General features: G+C 37.3%; 1 protein-coding gene and 1 long non-coding RNA gene across 2 annotated transcripts in view; both read left to right on the top strand.

The window, feature by feature from the left end:
• Window positions 1–20,879, top strand: part of LOC125799309 (uncharacterized) — a 637,314-nt gene that overhangs the window by 525,286 nt on the left and 91,149 nt on the right. The window lies entirely within an intron of this gene.
• Window positions 1–20,879, top strand: part of adgrl1a (adhesion G protein-coupled receptor L1a) — a 313,378-nt gene that overhangs the window by 288,193 nt on the left and 4,306 nt on the right. Inside the window, exons 18-24 of the mRNA XM_049475750.1 lie at window positions 336–402; window positions 1,930–2,021; window positions 4,153–4,321; window positions 6,623–6,778; window positions 7,179–7,275; window positions 16,335–16,457; window positions 20,832–20,849. Of these exons, the coding sequence (XP_049331707.1) occupies window positions 336–402; window positions 1,930–2,021; window positions 4,153–4,321; window positions 6,623–6,778; window positions 7,179–7,275; window positions 16,335–16,457; window positions 20,832–20,849 (722 nt within the window). The remainder of the gene's footprint in view (window positions 1–335; window positions 403–1,929; window positions 2,022–4,152; window positions 4,322–6,622; window positions 6,779–7,178; window positions 7,276–16,334; window positions 16,458–20,831; window positions 20,850–20,879) is intronic.

Genomic DNA, 20,879 nt, shown 5'->3' with positions numbered 1-20,879 from the left:
TAGTTTTTTTTTTGTTTTTTTTTTTCTCGGACAACGAGAGATACGCTTAACAAAACAAAAAAAACAAAAAAACTTAATATATTTGGCCCGGCAGTAATATCGTTTTAAAGATAAGAAAGATAAGACGGCCTCGTTTCGAGTGCTTTAATAATCGATAAAACGCTCCTCTTTTTCAGAAGCAATAAACGTGTTGTTGGCTGTGATTAATTAGCTGCATGTGGCACGCTGGGTTACAGCTGTTATTGCGATATGATGGATGACAGAACGGAAGATGATGTCTCATTCTGCTCTTTTTCTCTATCTCTCTTTCTCTGGTTGTGTGTGTGTGTGTTTAGGTGCTGGCTGCGGGTGGATAACTACTTCGTGTGGAGCTTTATTGGCCCTGTGTCCTTCGTTATCATGGTATTGTCCTCTCTCTCAATTTCTGACCCTACAGAAATCTATATAGATTTCAGATATATGATATGTAACCGAATATATGCAGAAATATTGAAATATTGAAATATATATATATATATACGACATAATATAAGGAATTCTCTTATATTTAATGGTGCTTGAAAGTTTGTCCATTTGAATTTTCCATATTTCTGCGTAAATGTGACCTAAGACATCATCAGAAATCCTAAAAAATAACCTAGTTAAACTAATAAGACAATAATATCATACTTGGTCATTTATTTATTGAGGTAAATTATGCAATATCACATATTTGTTAGTGAGAAAAGTATGTGAACCTACAACTTGCTTTAATAGATGAAACCAGGAATCCATGTTTCCATGTTTACCAGACAATCATAAAGGAGAATATCTGACCATCTGTTCGTGACCTCAAGCTCAGGTGTACTTGGGTTCTGCCACAGGACAATGACCCAAAACACACAAACAAGCAAACAAGTTCACTAAGATGTTTATGCTTGAAAACCCTCCAATGTGGCTAAATTAAAACAATTCTGTAAAGAAGAGCGGGCCAAAAATTCACCTCCACATATATGTGAACGACTCGTTGCCAGTTATCAGTAAAGCTTGATTGCAGTTGTTGCACAACCAAGTTATTGGGTTTAGGGTGCAAATCATTTTTTCACACAGCACTAGATTGATGGTTTGGATCGTTTTTTTTTTTTTTTTTCCTTTAATAAAAAAAAATAAATAAATAAAAATAGCTTTTTTCGTATTCACTCAGGTTATCTTTGTCTGATAGTCTAAAAGTTAGTTTGATAATCAGAAAAAAAATATCAGTATCAACAAAAAAAATCTGTAGGGGGCAAATACTTTTTTTTTACGCCACTCTATATGTCCAACTCTCAATTATATATATATGCGTATATCATCGATGTCCAATCAAAAACAAGAATCTCCATTTTTGAATCTCGTTTTTGAGTTTACTACATATACTCTTATTCTGTGCCCAAATTTCTGGATGAACGGACCAATAGAAATACTTCAAAATGACCTGAAATAAACTCTTTTTTTTTTTTTTTTTTACATTGACTTCCATTGGAAGTTAGGACTTTTCTTCTCTCTCCAAAAAAATTATGCTTTTCATTGGACAGCGACGATATGTTATAAGCCGTGTATCAGATTTCCACCTTTTCTCATTTTCAGAAAAGCGCTGAAGTACTCCAGGCTCACTTTTACACCGAGCGCCTTCCAGAATCCATCTCTCTCCCCCGTCTCTGTAATCTTTTAGTACGTTTTGTAAAATGGAGGAGAAATAGGTAGATGTTGGGAACAGAAAGGCGGTATGGAATAAATAATGTAACTACATTACGGAGGCTCGTAATCCCTCACGCAGTCTGCTGACAGGAACAGTATTACGACGCTCTGCCCTACAGTACAAAAAGCCATCGCATTACGGAACGCTGTGTGTTTTAGATTAGCCTCTCTGTAATATCTGCCTCCTGCCTAACACCTGCCTCCTGCCCCCAGCTCAACCTGGTGTTTCTGATGGTCACTCTGCATAAGATGGTGTGCAACTCCTCGGCCCTCAAACCCGACTCCAGCCGCCTGGACAACATCAAGTGAGTAAAACAGCAGCACAGCAACCAATGGAAAACCAATCAATGTGTTTTTTTTTTTAACTAAAAGAGTTTGGTTTATACAGTCTTAACACATGCAGTTCTTACAGGGGTTGGACAATAAAAGGAGGACAAGGAAACACCAGTAAGAGCGTGAGAGAGTGTGAAGGTTCAATTAGCAGGGTAAGAGCACAGTTCTGCTCAAAATATTGCAATGCACACAGCATCATGGGTGACATACCAGAGTTCAAAAGAGGACAAATTGTTGGTGCACGTCTTGCTGGAGCATCTGTGACCAAGACAGCAAGTCTTTGTGATGCATCAAGAGCCACGGTATCCAGGGTAATGTCAGCATACCACCAAGAAGGACCAACCACATCCAACAGGATTAACTGTGGAATCTGTAAGAGGAAGCTGTCTGAAAAAGGGATGTACGGGTGCTAACCCGGATTGTATCCACAAAACATAAAACCACCAAATTCAATGTGCACCTCAACTCTTTATTGTCCAACCCCTGTGTATATATATATATATATATATATATATATATATATATATATATATATATATATATATATATATATATATATATATATATTGTATACACTGTTTAATAGAACACTCAATTGAGTTTTTTCTTATTTCTTATTTCCTCTTATTGTATATAAGTTGTATAATTATAGTTATGCAGATAAGTACATACAGTATCTCAGTATATATTTTACTTAAAATACTAATGAATCATATGACAGACACCAAGGAGGGAAAATGGCTAATTGGGGGTGTACTCACTTTTGTTTTTAGTGGTTTAGACATTAATAGCTTTGTGTTTTTTTGCGTTATTTTGAGGGCACAGCAAATTTACACTGTTATATTGTAGCTGTACACTGACTACTTTACATTATATTAATATATTCAGTGTTAAATATTTACAAACCCTGGTAAAAAAAAATATATATATATATACTTAATTGTACTTAAAACATATTAAGAAATGTCTAACTTTGCTGTCAATATACTGACAGATGTATTTTCTTAATTAAAATATATTAAAAATACATTAATATTAGGCTTCCATCAAATTTTAAAAGTAAACTTTGATCATACTTTTAAAAAAGTACAATATAGTGTGTTTAAAAAAAATAGACTACTATGAAGTACACTTTTAGTTTAATGTTATTTAATATACTTCTAAAATACCTGTTTCCAAATATACTTTATATACGTACATTTTTAGCAAAGTGTGTTAAAAAATAACAGCTTTACAGTAGTTCAAACATTTAAAGTAAAGTAAATTAAATGACTACATTTAAAAAATGTTTAAGTAAATTTGTAACATGCTAAAAATTGTAGTACACTATATTAAAGTATATATATATTTTTATACCCAACGAAGTATAAAATCAATTCTTAGTGCTTTTCTAATTGACCTGGTGTATAATAAACATACAGTGATACAGTTGTGATACTCATTAATTAAATGTATTATAATTTTACTGTAAGCATATTTAAACTATATGGGATTAAATATATGAAGTAGTTTCAATGTTTAAATGTTACTTAAAAGTATATTTAAAATAGTTCTATTTTAGTACAGTTAAGTACACTTAGCACAGTTTAAATAGGACTTTAGTACTATTTTATTTTTAGACTGTAATTAATGTATAATAAGTACAAAAAAAAAGTTGTTACATTTTAGCGCTCTTTAAATATATTGATTAATAATAATGTGTCTATAAGAACACTTTAGTGCACTATAGCTTTATAATAATAATGTTTAGTATACTTTAATACACTTTTTTCACTAGGAAATATATGAGGTTGTACTCACTCTTGTGCGATACTGTATACTGTATATAAAGATATATAATATAAAAATATATAGTGACACAGTGTTGAAGTCTGTCTCTATATAGGGGCTCGATATTTGATCATTTATCAGATTATTGTACGTTTGGGAGATGTTCTTATCCGTTCTGCTGTCATGTGACTGAGAGGCTACAGGCTACAGGCTACTCTACTCCTGCCCTTTATTGTCTTGATCAAGAGTAACAGTGATAATACTGAACCTCTGCCAGCTGGGATTGAGCTCATGACTCATGAGTGCTCTTCCTGTTTGCCTGTTTTCTTTCAGGTCCTGGGCTCTGGGGGCCATCGCCCTGCTCTTCCTCCTGGGCCTGACCTGGGCCTTCGGTCTCCTCTTCATCAACGAGAAGACGGTCACCATGGCCTACCTCTTCACCACCTTCAACGCCTTCCAGGGCATGTTCATCTTCATCTTCCACTGCGCCCTGCAGAAGAAGGTGCGTCTACTTCCTGTCTCGGGATCTGCTTCAGTATCTCTGCCAGTAGTAACTGTTGAGTGACTGTAGTCCAGTGTGAATTTATGCACTTTATATAGGTTTGTTTGTGTTTTGGATTTTATTATTGTCTTTATTTAAATTATTTAAAATACAACAGGGAGGAATTTAATCTTGCATGAATGATGAATGCATGAATAGTATGAATAGTATGAATAGTAACAGTCATCAGTAGTAGTAGTAACTGAGCGATTTAATCCAGTATGAATCTGCAGTGTATAAAGGCTTTTTTTTTGCCGTCTGAAAGTGGAGTAATTTTAATTCAGTATGAATTAAATTAGCAGTGTTTTTAAATGTATTTAGTTTACAGTAATGATTAATTGATTGATCCTACTCCTGTATGAATCAGCAGTGTTTTGAAATTTTATTTAGTTCGCAGTAATAATTGACCAAACCTAATCAGTAATAATGTAGTCAATTTAATCCGGTATGAATCTGCAGTGTTAATAATATAGTCAATTTAATCCCGTTTAATCTTTAATCTGCAGTGTTTAGAGTTTCAACAGTTTGAAGTAATAATTAAATTATTTTAATCCAGTATGAGTCTGGAAGATTACAGATTTTACAATCTGGCAGTATTAATGTAGTCATTTTAATCCAGTATGAATCTGGAGTGTTTACAGATTTTACCTTCTGGTAGTAATAATTTAGTCAATTTAATCCAGTATGAATTTGCAGTGTTAATAATTTAGTAAATTTAATCCTGTTTCAATCTGCAATGTTTAGAGTTTTAACAGTGGGCGGAAGTAATTCAATTATTTTAACCCAGTATGAATCTGGAGTGTTTACAGATTTTACAGTCTGGTAGTAACAATTTAGTCAATTTAATCCAGTATGAATCTGGAGTGTTTACAGATTATACAGTCTGGTAGTAACAATTCAGTCAATTTAATCCAGTATGAATCTGGAGTGTTTACAGATTATACAGTCTGGCAGTAATAATTTAGTCAATTTAATCCAGTATGAATCTGGAGTGTTTACAGATTATACAGTCTGGCAGTAATAATTTAGTCAATTTAATCCAGTATGAATCTGGAGTGTTTACAGATTTTACCTTCTGGTAGTAATAATTTAGTCAATTTAATCCAGTAAGAATCTGCAGTGTTACTAATTTAGTCAATTTAATCCTGTTTCAATCTGCAGTGTTTTGTGAAGTAGTAATTAAGTGATTTTAATCCAGTATGAATAGGGAGTGTTTACAGATTATACAGCCTAGCAGTAATAATTTAGTCAATTTAATCCAGTATGAATTTGGAGTGTTTACAGATTTTAAAGTGTGGCAGTAATAATGTAGTTATGTTAATCCAGTATGAATCTGGAGTGTTTACAGATTTTAAAGTGTGGCAGTAATAAATTAGTAATTTTAATCCCGTATGAATTTGCAGTGTTAATAATTTAGTCAATTTAATCCTGTTTCAATCTGCAGTGTTTAGAGTTTTAACAGTGGGCCGTAGTAATTACGTGATTTTAATCCAGTATGAATCTGGAGTGTTTACAGATTTTACAGTCTGGCAGTAATAATTTAGTCATTTTAATCCACTATGAATCTGGAATGTTTACAGATTTTAAAGTGTGGCAGTAATAGTGTAGTAATTTTAATCCAGTATGAATCTGCAGTCCTAATAATTTAGTCAATTCAATCCAATTTAATGTTTTAATCTGCAGTGATTAGAGTTTCAACAGTCTGAAGTAATATTTAAGTGATTTTAATCCAGTATGAATCTAGAGGGTTTACAGATTTTACAGTCTGGCAGAAATAATTTAGTCAATTTAATCCAGTATGAATCGGGAGTGTTTACAGATTTTACAGTTTAGCAGTAAAAATTTAGTTGATTTATTTCAGTATGAATCTGAAGGGTTTTACAGATTTTACAGTCTGGTAGTAATAATGTAAAAAATTTAATCCAGTATGAATCTGCAGTGTTAATAATGTAGTCAATTTAATTCCGTTTCAATCTGTGTAGAGTTTTAACAGTGTGAAGTAGTAATTAAGTTATTTTAATCCAGTATGAATATGAGGGTTCATACTGGATTAAATATTTTACAGTCTGGCGGTAAAAATTTAGTCAGTTTAATCCAGTATGAATCGGGAGGGTTTACAGGTTTTACAGCCTGGTAGTAAAAATGTAGTCATTTTAATGCAGTATTAATCTGCAGTATGTCATTGTATACAGTCTGGCAGTAGTAACTGTGTAATGATCATTTTACGTGTGTGTGTGTGTGTGTGTGTGTGTGTGTGTGCAGGTCCATAAGGAGTACAGTAAGTGTCTGCGTCACTCGTACTGCTGCGGGCGCTCCTCCAGCACCAGCTCTCACGGCTCTTTGAAAAACTCTGCCCTCAGGGCCAACAACCGCTACTACACCAGCAGCCAATCACGGCATGCGGCTGCACACAGACAGGTATGTAGTAATAATCTCCCATATGAATAAAATGTATGTACGTACATAACTGGAATATGTCCTACATGGATTAACAAGATATTCATAACTATGGGAAACAATAATATCATATATTTTGACACACTGTATATTTAAGTAAGTACTATATATATTCTGTATCCACCAGGCATATAGAACATGCACCGCCGAATCGGTGCCATTTATTTCCCCAGGAAATGACATATAAATGTATTAATGTGCACACAAAATAACCTTAAAATACATTTTATTTTTAAGCATAGTGTTTTGTACATTGACCTAATTGCAAAAGTAAGATATAGCATTTGTTACCTGTCCCCACTCTCTTACTCCTTAACCAAAAACAAAAGTTTTTAATTCTGTTTCTGTGTTTGTTCTCCAGAGTCGAATTCGTCGGATGTGGAACGACACAGTGAGGAAACAGACCGAGTCCTCTTTCATGGCAGGAGATATCAACAGCACTCCCACACTAAACCGTGGTAAGTCTTTTTCTCTCTCTCTCTCTCTCTTTCTTACTCTCTCTCTCTTTCTTTCTTTCTTGCTCTCTTTCTCTCTCTTTTATTCACGTTTTCCTTTCGCCCGCTGTAGAACACAAACATGCCAGGCTATGAGTCGCTGCCACAGCCATCCCAGCCTTCTCCAAACCTCTCAAATCTTTTCGGGGTTTTCCCCACTGTTAAAACTTTCAGTATTGTCATAGTTGTCCCCAATGGAGGGCTGTCCATCAAGCATCGGAAGAATAATAGGACCCCGTCCAGACCGGCTCGATCAGCAACTTCGTTTTATCGTCCCGGTCTTGTTTGTTTTTCAGTCTCATTCCTGGTGGTTTAATAAAAAACTCCAGTTTAGTATCATAAAAACATTTTGAATATTTTACACCGCCTTCCCTGGGCCTTTAAAAATGGATAAATAGACACTTTTTGGTTTATATTAAGCACACTTATGAAAGCTGGCCTACAGCGATTAATAATAAAGAAAGAATAATTAGGTCGCTAAGTTAAATATTACTCTTTCAGAGGGCTACAGCGATTATCCAGGACAGGCCCAAACTCCCAGTGCCCACCCATGGCTTCAGGGGTGCAACAGGCTTGCACTGTTTCACTATTTATCCTCCACCACTCCTCTACTAGACTCCTCTACTAAAACTACAGAGCTTGCATGTTGTTAATAATCCTGTGTACTGTTAGCTTCAGGTAACAGGGTTCTTTAGTGTGGCGCCATTATTAGCTGCAGACACTGTGAATAGTATAGTAGTAAACCCTGATAGCTGAGCCAAGAGTCAGTTACTGACTACAAGTCAAGTCCCAAATCAGTTTTAAGAGTTAAGAAGCAGCGGATTTGAGTTATGAATAAATTGGCGGTAGAAAACACAGGAGCTCCACTGACTGATTAAAACCCTGACAACAGTCAACAGTCAATCATCAGAGTCCATTCCTATAGGTTCGCCATAAGCTCTACGTTCATTAAACACACACACACACACACACACAAACATCAGCAGAGTTCAGGTTCAGAGAAAAGCAGGTTTATACAGTTTGATGACCCTTGGTCAGCCATCAGCTTCAAACTTATTGGCCAATTCTGGACCAGGCTTTTATACAGCACAGGTGACACATACACATAAGAAATTTATGATTTTACGCAAACCTATAGGAAATACATACCGTCGCTGTCCAATGAAAAACAAGTATCTCCAAAACAGCTACACTGTAAGCCCGGATAAGTTGAATTTACTTATCCGGGAAACCGGTTGCCTTACTTAGAACATCAAGTTATTACAACTAAAGGGGAAGTTGATTTACCTTTTTTATTTTTGTTATACTGTAAGACCGGATAAGTCGAGTTTACTTAACTTTTTTTAGGGCAGTAGGTTTGCTCATTTTTTTAAGTAATGAGGAATGAAAACTTAAGTTTGCATAAATTAAAACATTGTTATTACTTGATCTATTTCTAAGGTAGCCCAGGGGGAATCACTACACACTGATGGTTAGTGTTAGTCAGAAACTGTTGGACACATCCATTATGCAAATAGATTGTGACAATGGAAACCAAAGGAAAAGACTCAAAGGTCTCAGTTTGAATAGTACAGTATATGTGCCCACAAATGTTCAACTAACTCAAAATAGTTGAGTATTGTTCAGAAATATCCAATTTTATGTAAAAAAGACTTAAATCATTTGAGTTTAAACAACTTCTGGGTTTACAGTGTCTTTTACAGGAGAGTGAAAACACCTTCTAAACTTTCAATGGAAGTCAATGTAAAAAGAGCTTATTTCTGGCCATTTTGAAGTATTTCTATTGGTCCGTTCATCAAGGAAGTTTGGCACAGTGTATGGGACAGTGTTTCAGTTCAAATTATGTAGTAAACTAAAAATTGGCAAACATGGAGATACTTGCTTTTTCATCAGACAGCAAGGATACACAATTGATTTGAACAGAAAAAGTCAGGTCCCTAGGTCGTTAGGTCGTAACTTGTCTTCTTCCTCCCAGGATGTGCCAGGTGCAACAGCACTAATTGCTATCACACTTCCTGGTTGATGTAATGTAATTCTGTGTGGGACATCTGCTTTTTACTAGGCCTAAAATTCAATCCTATCTCCTATTTTCTACTCCATATTTTATTTGGATGATCTAATAAGTAAGAAGTATCAAAACTCGCAGGTCAGTTTCCTCTGCTGAGACGCACAAAGTGCAGCGCTGTTAATATATCAATGCGCCAAAGTCAGAGCTCACCTGCCTCTTAAAAGGAAATGGCAAATACAAGTCCAAGTTAAGTCAAAAGGTCGACACAAGTCAAATTGTACGTCTATTAAGCCCAAGTCGAAGTTGGACCACAAGCTGAAGTCAATCATCTAAAGTCAAAATCTTGTCACTAATCAGTTCATCATAAGCTTGTCTAAAGATTAAAACAATCTAAATCAAAGCACAAGTCCTAGTCAAGTTGAATCCAAGTTAGGTAAGAAGTTAATCAACAAGTATCCATCTGTGATCACTGATTAGATCAAATAATAATTCATGCAACAGATAGACGTAGCATTAGCTTAGCTCCATTCTTACTGATTTAATGAATCAAAGCCTTTGTTTTAAATTCAGTACAGGATCATAAAAAAAAAGCGCTCTTTCAATTTCTTTCAACTCTTTTCCATGTTCTGCCTTCTGTCTGCAAGAGAGGGAAAGAGAATGTGGATGGAGGAAGCAAAGAAAAGAGCTTGTATACTATAGTGTGAGAGAGAAAGAAAAGAAAAAGAGAGAGGGAAAGGCAGAGAGAGAGAGAGAGAGAGAGAGACAGATAGATGGCGTGTGTATTACTTTGATTATTCCCACTGAAGGCTATTAGCTGTAGCTAAGGCGGATGGTAATATGAGTGGAGCGTATCGTCAGTGTGCTCTTGATGATGATGATGATGCTGATGATGATGATGATCATGATGATGATCATCATCATCATCAGAGGCATTGGGATCAGTGTTGCTGGGAGGAGATGAGGGGCCGGCGGTGGCAGCAGCTAAATCAGCCGCCTCTCTTTATGCTAATTCCATCCATTTTGTTTTTAATGAACTGATTAGAGGCCGAGCGAACAGGGGGTAATTAGTCTAATTGAGGAGAGTGACGGGAGCGGCCTCGACACCACGCGCAGATTGCCGCTTTCCGGGGACTTTAATCAAGCTATGATAGGAAAGAGAGAGCGAGAGAATGAGAAAGAGAAAGAGAGAGAGAGAGAGAGAGAGAGAGAGAAAGAGAGAGAGAGAGATGTAAATCACAGGCTACAAAACAAAGACAAAGAAAGAGAGATTTCGTATTACTTACTACTCATTACCAGAGGTGGAGAATGTAATTAATTCCAAACTACTCTGAGATCTCATTAGAGTAATGTCCCAGTACTTTTTTTGAGTATAATTAAATCATGAGTGACTTTTCCACTCAGATATTAAGCCCATGTCTTAAGATGTCATCATGTGATTAAACCACGAGTCCGAGACAAGGGCTTCCCTCGCTGAGGGGTCTATAGTGGACAGAACTGAAGCTTAATTACCATTTTTTTCACCCTATAATATTCTAATAATTCTAATAATATAATAATTCTACCAGTCAGGTATTAAGGAGCATTAAAGCCACTCTGCTGAAGTACAGCGTTATACAGGAGTTTCAGTAAAGTTTCTCCAGCACTAAGGCTGAAGCTGTATTAGCATTAGCCGCTAACCGCAGTGCTAGCTCTTTCGCCATTTAAAGGCGAGAATATTAGACTGTAGTCTGTATGTTTGCTTTGTTAAAACAAGCTACATGGGACAAACCGCTAGCTGATAGCTCCCTAGGTTACTAAAACACTCAGGGTTCCTCAGTGTAGCACTATGGGGCGGCGTTTACTAGCGCTAAGCGCTGCAAACTGTGGCTAGCGCTGCTGCTAACTGCACTGTTGAAAATTTTGGAAATCTTAACTTACTGTAAATAAATGAAAGCGCTTCACTCCAGGATTCTTGCACTATTTTAAAGGTCAAATTTAATGTTTTTAAGACCTAAAATGTAATCATAATTCCTAATGTTAGCTAGCTCGCCGCTTACCTTAGCTTTCTTCCCTATAAAGTAGTTAGCTGCCGCTAAAGTTTTCCTGCTGGCATTAATTGCATTGTCTGAAAATAATAAAAGTAATACCTACAGCTAATTTACTGTAAATTTAAGACCTTAAATAAATTCCCCAGATTTTAAAGCTTTTTAAGGACCCGCAGGAACCCTGCACATAAACAGTTTTTAGGAGAAATCTGTGTAGATTAACATCCAGCGCTCAGTGACTTTGAAAGAAAATAGAGGTTCATTTAAAGTGCGTCTTGTAGTGCAAAAAATACAGTAGTTCAAGTTGTGATGTATCAAGAGCCACAGTATCCAGGGTAATGTCAGCATACCACCAAAAAGGACCAACCACATCCAACAGGATTAACTGTGGACGCTGTAAGAGGAAGCTGTCTGAAAAGGATGTTCGGGTGCTAACTCTCCTGTTTCCACCAGAACTGTCCGTCGCCACAATTAATTATTGTGGTCTGAAAACAGGTGTTTCAGTTTCATTGTCCAACCCCTGTAGTTGCAAGGCAGTTTAACGCATCTCAAAGTCAGGTAGTGGTCAGTCAACAGGTACTACAATCAACAACTACTGTAATTAAGAGCTCCTGAACCCTGATTTAAGTATAAATTAAAATTATTAAATTATCAGCCAGGTCTCCATTCCAATATTCCTCAACTTCCTGAAGCCAACATCGTTCAGTTACGTCACGAGGTGGAGACAGGACAGGGCTCAGTGTTGATGGTATGTACCTGGACAGGACTGAACCTTTATTCGCTCTCGGTGGAGCGCTTTTGACGGCCTTCTGTCAGCCGTAAATGGCTCTAACTGTTCAGAGACGAGGCGCAGAGCGGTCAGCGGCCCATTTAATGAGGGCTAAAGTCGGTGTCTCACCGAACCCCTGCACACGTCACCACAGGAAAAGGTTCTGACAGGATGTAGTGACTTTCATCCCTGCCATGTTATTGATAAACCAACCCATCCACCTTTAAATGGGCTGTGGAATACATTTATAGAGTTTTCAAACTGTTTTTGACTTTGATTTTGGGTAAGATGCTAGGATGCAGTTTAATAAGCCTTTTTACCATAATGTTGTTTTACCTCAGAATGCGACATGCTAGTGCTAACTGTGTGCTAGTTAAATAGCTGGTGTAAAAAGTTATTTGCAGAGTGAAATTACTGTACTTTTTTAGATTAGGGCTTCTATGTTCTATCTATTTTCACGCCATGCAATCAAGCGTCATTTAATTATTAAGAACAGTGCTTAGAAATATATCTACAATGATATAGGCATAGTGGTGGTCTCGAGATCAGGTATGTTCAGATCAATTTCTGTGTAATAGTGTATTGCTATCTTGGCAACAGAAAACACAGGAGCACCGCTTACAAAAATAAACCTAGACAACAGTAAACCTTCAGATGTTTATTGCTATCTTGGCAATGCAAGTGCACCATGCACGCTTGCTGAGGTGCATACTCCCCCACTCGTTACACAAACACACAGCTGAGGACACACAGCAGTGCACAAACCCTTCTACAACTTCTACATTAACAATGAACAGAATACTACATAAAATAACATTGCTGACTTTGGCAGATTGCTAATTTGACAGGTCATTTCTTCTGCACTTCTAAGCAGAGGAATCTGATGTGCTCATTCACCTTCACAGCATGAATGAGCAAATCAGTTTCCTCCGCTGAGAAGTGCAGAAGCACTGCGCTGTCAAAATAGCAATCTGCCAAAGTCATAGAGTTCACCTGTCTCTTTAAAGGGAATGGCAAGTTTATTTAAGGAGTGTAAAGCATAAAGTTATCCAAAAGCAGTGTGTAAGACTGGTGGAGCAGAAGAACATGATGCCAAGATGCATGAAAACTGTGATTAAAAACCACCAGGGTTATTCCACCAAATATTGGTTTCTGAACTCTATTTAAAAGTCATTGGACTGCAGTACATAAATGGATCATGAACTGTAACCTTTAGTTATACCTGTGTTATAAGTTATGAGGTGCTATCTTGTTAGAGAGGTCGAGCACGGTGTAATGTACTCATGATGAGGTGAAGTGAGTAGTAAATAGTGGCTAGTGGGGACATTCTATTGTAAAGGTACCAAATAGCATCTGACCAGAGCAGTGTTCTTTATCTTTAAGTCATGGGGCATGGCAAAAGTCATGGGACATACTGCAACACAGATTCCAATCCCAAGTCAGTTGGCATGTCAGTGTAAAATCAAATGGGTCGATAAAACCTAACTTTTTTTTTTTTAATGAAGTGAGCTGAAATGAACTGAAAGAGAAGAGCTAAGAGATAAAGGATGGTGGACGGGGCGCAGCGAGGGTGTCTTTTTGTCCTCTCAGAGAGAAAGTTAGCGCGGACCGCAGAGGGCAGGAGACGCTGAACAATGGAGGACGAGCGTCTGCGGCTGCTCCACACACTCGCTATCGGCTCCATCAGCTTTATCTCTGATTCCAACACTTCAGCGCGCGAGAGGCTAGCTGCTACCACACAATAGCACACACTCACTCTCCCCCACCTAGACCATTCTCTAGCACCGCTCTCTCTCTCTCTCTCTCTCTCTCTCTCTCTCTCTCGCGCTCGCTCAGTATCTCTGTTTCTCGCTTGCTCTTGTTTCAAACTTAGTTAGCATTTTTGGCAAGATACTCTGCTGTGATAGCTGCCAGAATTAATCACTGTGTGTGAAAAAACTGTGTGTGTGTGTGTGTGTGTGTGTGTGTGTGTGTGTGTGTGTGTGTGTGTGTGTTCAGGCAAGGTGGGCCGTAGAGTGTGTCTGCATGTGTGAAACAAATAGGAAAGACAGAGAGAAAGAAAGAAAGAAAGAAAGATGGAGAGATCAAAACTTTCCATTCAAACAAAATTGAGCAAATCTAGCAAAGGTTAATTACAACAATTTATAAGAAACTACTGCAAAATATATCATATATATCAATCAGAAGTCTTTGAAGGCCATCATAAGCAGGATCTGGACCATCGCAGGTTGAATTCAGGGGTGGATTTAGTGGCGTTAATGACATAACATTATAATGACACGTTCCAGTAAGTGAGGAGAGTCGAAGTGAGCTGAAAACTTCTCATTAAATGTTTTTTTTTTTTTTTTTTTTTTTTTTTTTGCCTATATTGCAAATGAATACTAAAGTCCTGCAAAGAAATTCAAGCAGAAACTGTTCAAAAACAAGTTAAATGGATGCACAAAAATTGTGAAAGTGATACCAAAGAAGATTTTGTTAAGATGTTTTTGATTGAAATAGCTGCATTTTTTCTTTTAAAAAAATGACTATTTGCAGTTCTTTACAACCTATAAATATGATTTGTTCTGAAATAATAATTTGTGTGCATGAGTGTCCACTTAAAAATGATGAGTTTCTTTGATTTTGACTTTGATCAAATTGAAAACCTCTGGAATGTAATCAAGAGGAAGACGGATGATCACAAGCCATCAAACCACCAAACTGAACTGCTTGAATCTTTGCACCAGGAGTAAAGCAGCATAAGGTTATCCAAAAGCAGTGTGTAAGACTGGTGGAGGTTATTCAACCCAATTATTGATTTCTGAACTCTTAAATCTAAAAATGAACATGAACTTGTTTTCTTTGCATTATTTGAGAAAGTCTGAAAGCTCTGCATCTTTTTTTATTTTGTCATTTCATCAATTTCTTATTTACTGCAAATAAATGCTCTAAATGATTATATATTTTTTTTTTTCATTTAGAATTTGTGATAAAAGATCATTCTAACTAAAAGCGAACGGTTTTAGTATAAGAAACAGAAAGCTATAGTTTAGAATAAATATGATTTATACTTTATACTTTATACATGGGTCATGACTTGGAAATTATACTGACTGTTATTTTCATTTAGGAGCATTTAGAAAAATCTGAGAAAAATATCATAATAATTTATAATAATAATTTGGAACATGGTGAAGTAATATTTTATTCATTTTCTTTTCTCTAGACCTTTACAATAAAAACCTTTAGAGTGGTTTCCTTCTGTGCTTTTCTCTTGAGTGAGAGAATGGGTGCAGAGTCTATGTGTGTGTGTGTGTGTGTGTGTGTGTGTGTGTTGTTTTCCTGATTAATTCCTGACCACTCTCTCTCTCCCTCTTTATCTCTATCTCTCTCTCTCTTTCTCTTTCTCTCTCTCTCTCTTTCTCTCTCTTTCTCTTTCTCTCTCTCTCTCTTTCTCTGATGGATGCTGTATGTGTGAGAAAGAGAGAGGTTGCACTGTTTTTTTTTTTCCTCTGCTCTCCTTCATGCTGTCCTAGTTTTAATTTCATACCATGTGTGTGTGTGTGTGTGTGTGTGTGTGTGTGTGTTTGTGTGTGTGTGTACGTGCAGCTCCATTTCCGGTGGGCACATTCGTCTGAGGCGAGCTTTCACATTTCACCGCTGGCATTTCGGCGGCTGCTCTCGCAAACGCCATAATAGCAAACATTACCATCCGCCTTCAAATGACTCCACCTGACAACACCTCAGCCCATGACTGCACTTCAAATACTCCATACTTCTCTCTCTCTCTCTCTTTCTCTCTTTCTCTCCCGCTCTCACAAATCTCACCCTCGCTCGCTTGCCGGACCATTCTCCAGCTCCCTCATTCCCTCATTCCCTCTCTCTCTCGCTCACTCTCTTATCATTCAAAATAAACAGCTTTATCAAATCCAACCATTACACCATCAAACAGAAGCAGCGGGTCTTTTTTTTTTTCCTCCCGCAGAAAACCCACCGAGCCCAGCGTGCTGAAATCGCTCCTGGAGTGCCCTTATCTTTAGCGCAGCGTGCGGCGTATGCAACAACTTTCCACACCCCTTCAAATTCTGAGCCTAAATGCGAGATTGCGATCTCAAAAGCGCAGTCGCGCTGTGAACGTCCCGCTCTCGCAGGTTGTGGAGCTGTTTTTACTGAAGCGCTCTCTCTCTCTCTCTTTCTCTCTCTCTTTCTCTTTTTCTCTCGCTCTCTCTCTCTCCTCCTTCAGGCACCATGGGGAATCACCTCCTGACGAACCCCGTGCTGCAGACCCGTACGGGCACCTCTCCCTACAACACCCTGCTGGCTGAGAGCTTCACACCTCCCTCACCTGGAGTCTTCAACTCCACCGGTCAGTGCCCTGTTCATCTGCACCAATCAGCAATTAACATCATTATCATCATTTACTTCAATTTACTCCACTAAAAATCAAGTTAAATGATGAGGAGGAATAGATAAGAAGGAAGGCAAGGAAATAATAAGAGTAAGAGTATGGGATAAAAACCCGAAAAAAAAGAGAAGAAAAAAAGAGAGCGAAAGAACAGAGGAATAAGAGGTGAGATTAAGACAAAAAAAGAGAGAAAAGGTCAGAATAATGAAAAAGAGGAATAGAGAAGAAAGAAAGAAAGAAAGAAAGAAAGAAAGAAAGAAAGAAAGAAAGAAAGAAAAAATAGAGAAAAGGATACTGACAGAGATAGAGAGAGTAAGAGTATAAGATAAAAACCCGAAAAAAATAGAGTGAAAGAACAGAGGAATAAGAGGTACAGAATGTGGGATAGACAAGGTGAGATAAAGACAGATAAGGAGAAGAAAGGTCAGAATAATGAAAAAGAGGAATAGAGAAGAAAGAAAGAAAGAAAGAAAGAAAGAAAGAAAGAAAGAAAGAAACAAAGAAAGAAAGAAAATATAAAAAAAGATTAGAAAGAAATAAAGTATGGAATTAAAAGAATAAAAAGTGAAAGATAAAGAATAGTGATTAAACAGAGAGGAAAGGACAAAATGAAGAAAAAAGAGGAATAAAGAAAAAAGGACAAAAACAATAAAGAAAAGATAGAAAGAAAGTTAGACAAAATAGAGTAATAGATACTGAGAGAGAGAGAGAGAGAGAGAGAAAGACCAAGAACATGGGATAAAAACCCTGAAAGAAAAGTGTAAAGAGAGAGAGATAAGGAAAGAAGAATGATAAAAAGAAAACATGTTTAAGATGAAGAATGGTGAGGAAAAAGAGGAATAGAGAAAAGAAAGAGAGAAGAAAAACAATAAAGAAAACTTAAAAAGGTAGAGAAAAAAAAATGATAAAGAGTGATAGAAAGATGAAGATAGTGAAAGAACAGAGGGATAAGATGAACAAAGTGTGGGAAAGAAAAGGTGAGATAAAGACAGAAAAGTAAGGAAAGGCCAAAATGAAGAAAAAAAGGAATAGAGATAGAAGGAAGGCAAGGAAAGAAAGAATAAAAATATTAAATAAATAAAGAGAAAAGGAAAGTTAGAGAAAGAGAGAAAGAAATAGTGAGAGAAAAGTGTCAAGAAGTAGAAATAAAATTATTGAAAGAAAAAAGAATCAAAGACAAAGATTAGTGACAAAGAAAGTAAGAGAAAATAGATTAAAAGAAAGAGTGAAAGAACAGAGAAAGAGAAACAGAATGCTGAAAAGAGAAGGAGAGATAAAGACAGATAAAGAGAGGAAAGGCCAGACAGAGAGAGAGAGAGAGAGAGAGATAGAAGGATATGGGAGGAGAAGAAAGATAAAGAAGAGAGAGAAACAGACACGGATAAAGAAAGATAAGGAGAGAGAAAGAAAGAGACAGAGAGCACGCGAGAGAGAGAGGGAAAGAGAGAGAGAGAGTGAGTGACAGCTGAGTGTGAGTAGCAGTTCCCTGGAGATTTGACACATGGAGTGTCTCAGTGTCTGAGTCTAATCTTTACCCTCAGTGTGCCGCCTGGCTTAGAGCGCGAGAGAGCACGCGAGAGAGAGAGAGAGAGAGAGAGGGGGGGGGCACAGAGGGAGAAACTGAAAGTGAGAGAGTGAGCGACAGACAGAGAGAGAGTGAGAGAGGGATAGATGCGGTCTCCGTGTCGGAGGAGTGAAATTTAAGACAGCGTCTCTGTTGAATATTTTACACCGCGCTCTCGCGTGCTCTGGAATGCGTCAGGCTGACGGTCAACTTGCTCTCCGCCCCGCAGCCGCCGGCACATTCTCACAATGCTCTCGCAAAGGAAGCGGGAGGAGGCCGTCATTAGAATGTCTAATTACTCTCTCTCTCTCTCTCTCTCTTTTGCTCCCCCTCTCTCTCTCTCTTTCTTTCTTTCTCTTTCCGATGAGCCTTGATTAAAGTCATACTCCGCATTAAAATTTAAGAGCTGCACCCACCCCCGGTGTGTGTGAGAGCGTCTCGTGCTCTCGCGTTGTTCGGTGACAAGTTCAAAGGAAACCACGCCGACACCGCATCAAAAAGGCGTGCGGTGAAATAATCATCGCTGAAGCTTTATTAGTAGCGCTATGAATTATGGATCTCGTAGTGATCTCTGAACGCTGACTCTGCTGCCCTCTAATGGGTGATGGTGAAGCAGTGATGGTGACACAGGTCTCAGGGCGTTTTCACACCTGTAATTGTAGTAGTTTCTATGATCCGAATCAGTTTGGTTTGGTTTCACACAGGCACAAACCTAAACAAACCAAATAAACCATGCAATAATTGGTGCAAGAAATAAATATAGTGAGAAGATTCTGTGCACGTATACCTGTGTTTTTTTATATATTAAACAGAAGTGCGCAGCCATGAGCAGTGAACGCAGCACATACCGTGAGTGTAAACAGCATGGAGCAGCAGATACAGCGTTTGTTAATATCTGGCAACTATATCAAATTAAACTGCACCTTATCAGCAGTTTAGCTCAAATAAAAGGAGTATACTTGATAGCTGAATCAGATCGAGACCGGATCATGTTTTAACCACAAGCGAACCACTCCAGAGTTCGTTTGAGGCTAGACTGGGTCCGGTTTTTTTGATCCACATCCAAGTGTGAGAACTGTTTTCACACCTGCTCAATCAAAACTGAACTAAGAGTATAAACCAACCAGAGTCTGTTGTAACCAAACCGAATAGTGCTGGTGTGAAAACGCCCGCAATCTTGAGACACTTAACAAAAATCCAAGATCCACCTACATTGAAGGGGAGCCTGAAGGGGTCTTTCTGACATGTAGGGACAAGTAATAGTGAGCATGGTGCATCAGTGAAAACAGACCCCGGTGAAACAAAGTGGTTACAGTAGTTTTGTTTAACCCTTGTGTGGTGTTCATATTTTTGTTACTCGTTTACTTTGTTACTTGTATTTAATTCAGCAAAATTAAGCAATTCTACATTAAAATGCTTTACACATGCTTGCTTCACCTAAATTGCAAGCAATATAAACAGCTTACATGGTTAATATTTGCCCTTTACCTTTCTTATGTTACATTTCTTTTAAAAAGTGCTACTCTTTTTTTTATTAGTTTTTTAATAAAATGTAAAAGAAAATGAATTAAACTCAAGATATGAGTAGAAAATTTGTTTAGTTTCAAATTTACAAATGAAGCAATGTTTATTAGCCCTTGGCCAAACATACTGTATGTAATATAAATGTGAAGGGGGGGGGGGGTGTACAGTGTGTGTTTATCGAAAATGTGTTTTGATATATGTTTTTTCACAAAAAAAATGAGCCAATGCCAATGAGTTTGAGTTAGAAAAAATATTTTTTTAGTATCATTTGATGAAAAATGAAAACGGGTCCCACAGACCCGAACACCACACAAGGGTTAAGGGGACCCTATTTTTCAGATTATAAGGCGCACTATCAACAAACGTCTATTTTCTGGTCTATTTTTATATATAAGGCGCACCGGATTATAAGGCCAATTAGGGGACACTAGTAAGGATACCTACATCGAAGTGAGCAAGGGTGTCGCCATGTTTTCCTTTTAATGAGGAAGCTGGGGGAAGTGCCTAAAAAAAAAAAAACGAAAAACACAACACTTTGCCTTTTTCACAGCATGAACCCAGATATTTAGGGTTATGTATGGTTAATATGCTTAATATACTGTACATTACATTACATTACATTTTTTTGTCCGAAACAACTTAAAAATAACAGATGACGCATAGATTCTTAACTAACATTTCATTAATTTAACTGAATGTCTTTTAAATGCAATTCAACCTTAAGTTGAATTGTTGAAGTGATTGTCTACAGGACCTAACCCTTAGCCTAAACCTTAACCTAAACCTTACGTCTAACATTCAAATGTTGGGAGTTTGGGTTAGGGTTAGATTTAAACTTAAATTCAATAGAGAGAGTTTAGTTTAGTAGTAATAGCCATGTAATTAAATGTTAGTTGAGCATCTATAAGGGCATCCATAATGGACCATCCAAATAAAGTGATACCAAAAAAAAAAAAAAACTACATGTTTCAGCCGTTGTAATGCAATTTTGATGGAATACGATTGTGATGTAACAATTCACTGTGGCAGCGTATTACAGTGTGAGCTACTTTGCACTTCACAGGTCTGATGTCATATATATTTTTCCTTCTTTTATGGCAATGATGGTTGAAATGAATTGGGTTTAATGTGGAGGTCAGCAGAAATAATGAAGAATGTATGGAGGATTACATTCGTATTCATTCTCTCCTCTCTTTTTCTCTTCTTTCTCTGTCTCTTTCTATTTCTCTCCACTCTGTGTCCCGTAGGAACCTTCCGTGACCCAAGTAAGCCCTTTTCCTTCTTTTTCCTTGTCC

This window comes from Astyanax mexicanus, chromosome 3 (assembly GCF_023375975.1).
Source record: "Astyanax mexicanus isolate ESR-SI-001 chromosome 3, AstMex3_surface, whole genome shotgun sequence".
NCBI classification, from domain to species: Eukaryota; Metazoa; Chordata; class Actinopteri; order Characiformes; family Acestrorhamphidae; genus Astyanax; species Astyanax mexicanus.
The sequence above is the reverse complement of the archived record's forward strand: the minus strand, read 5'-3'. Positions and strand labels throughout refer to the sequence as shown.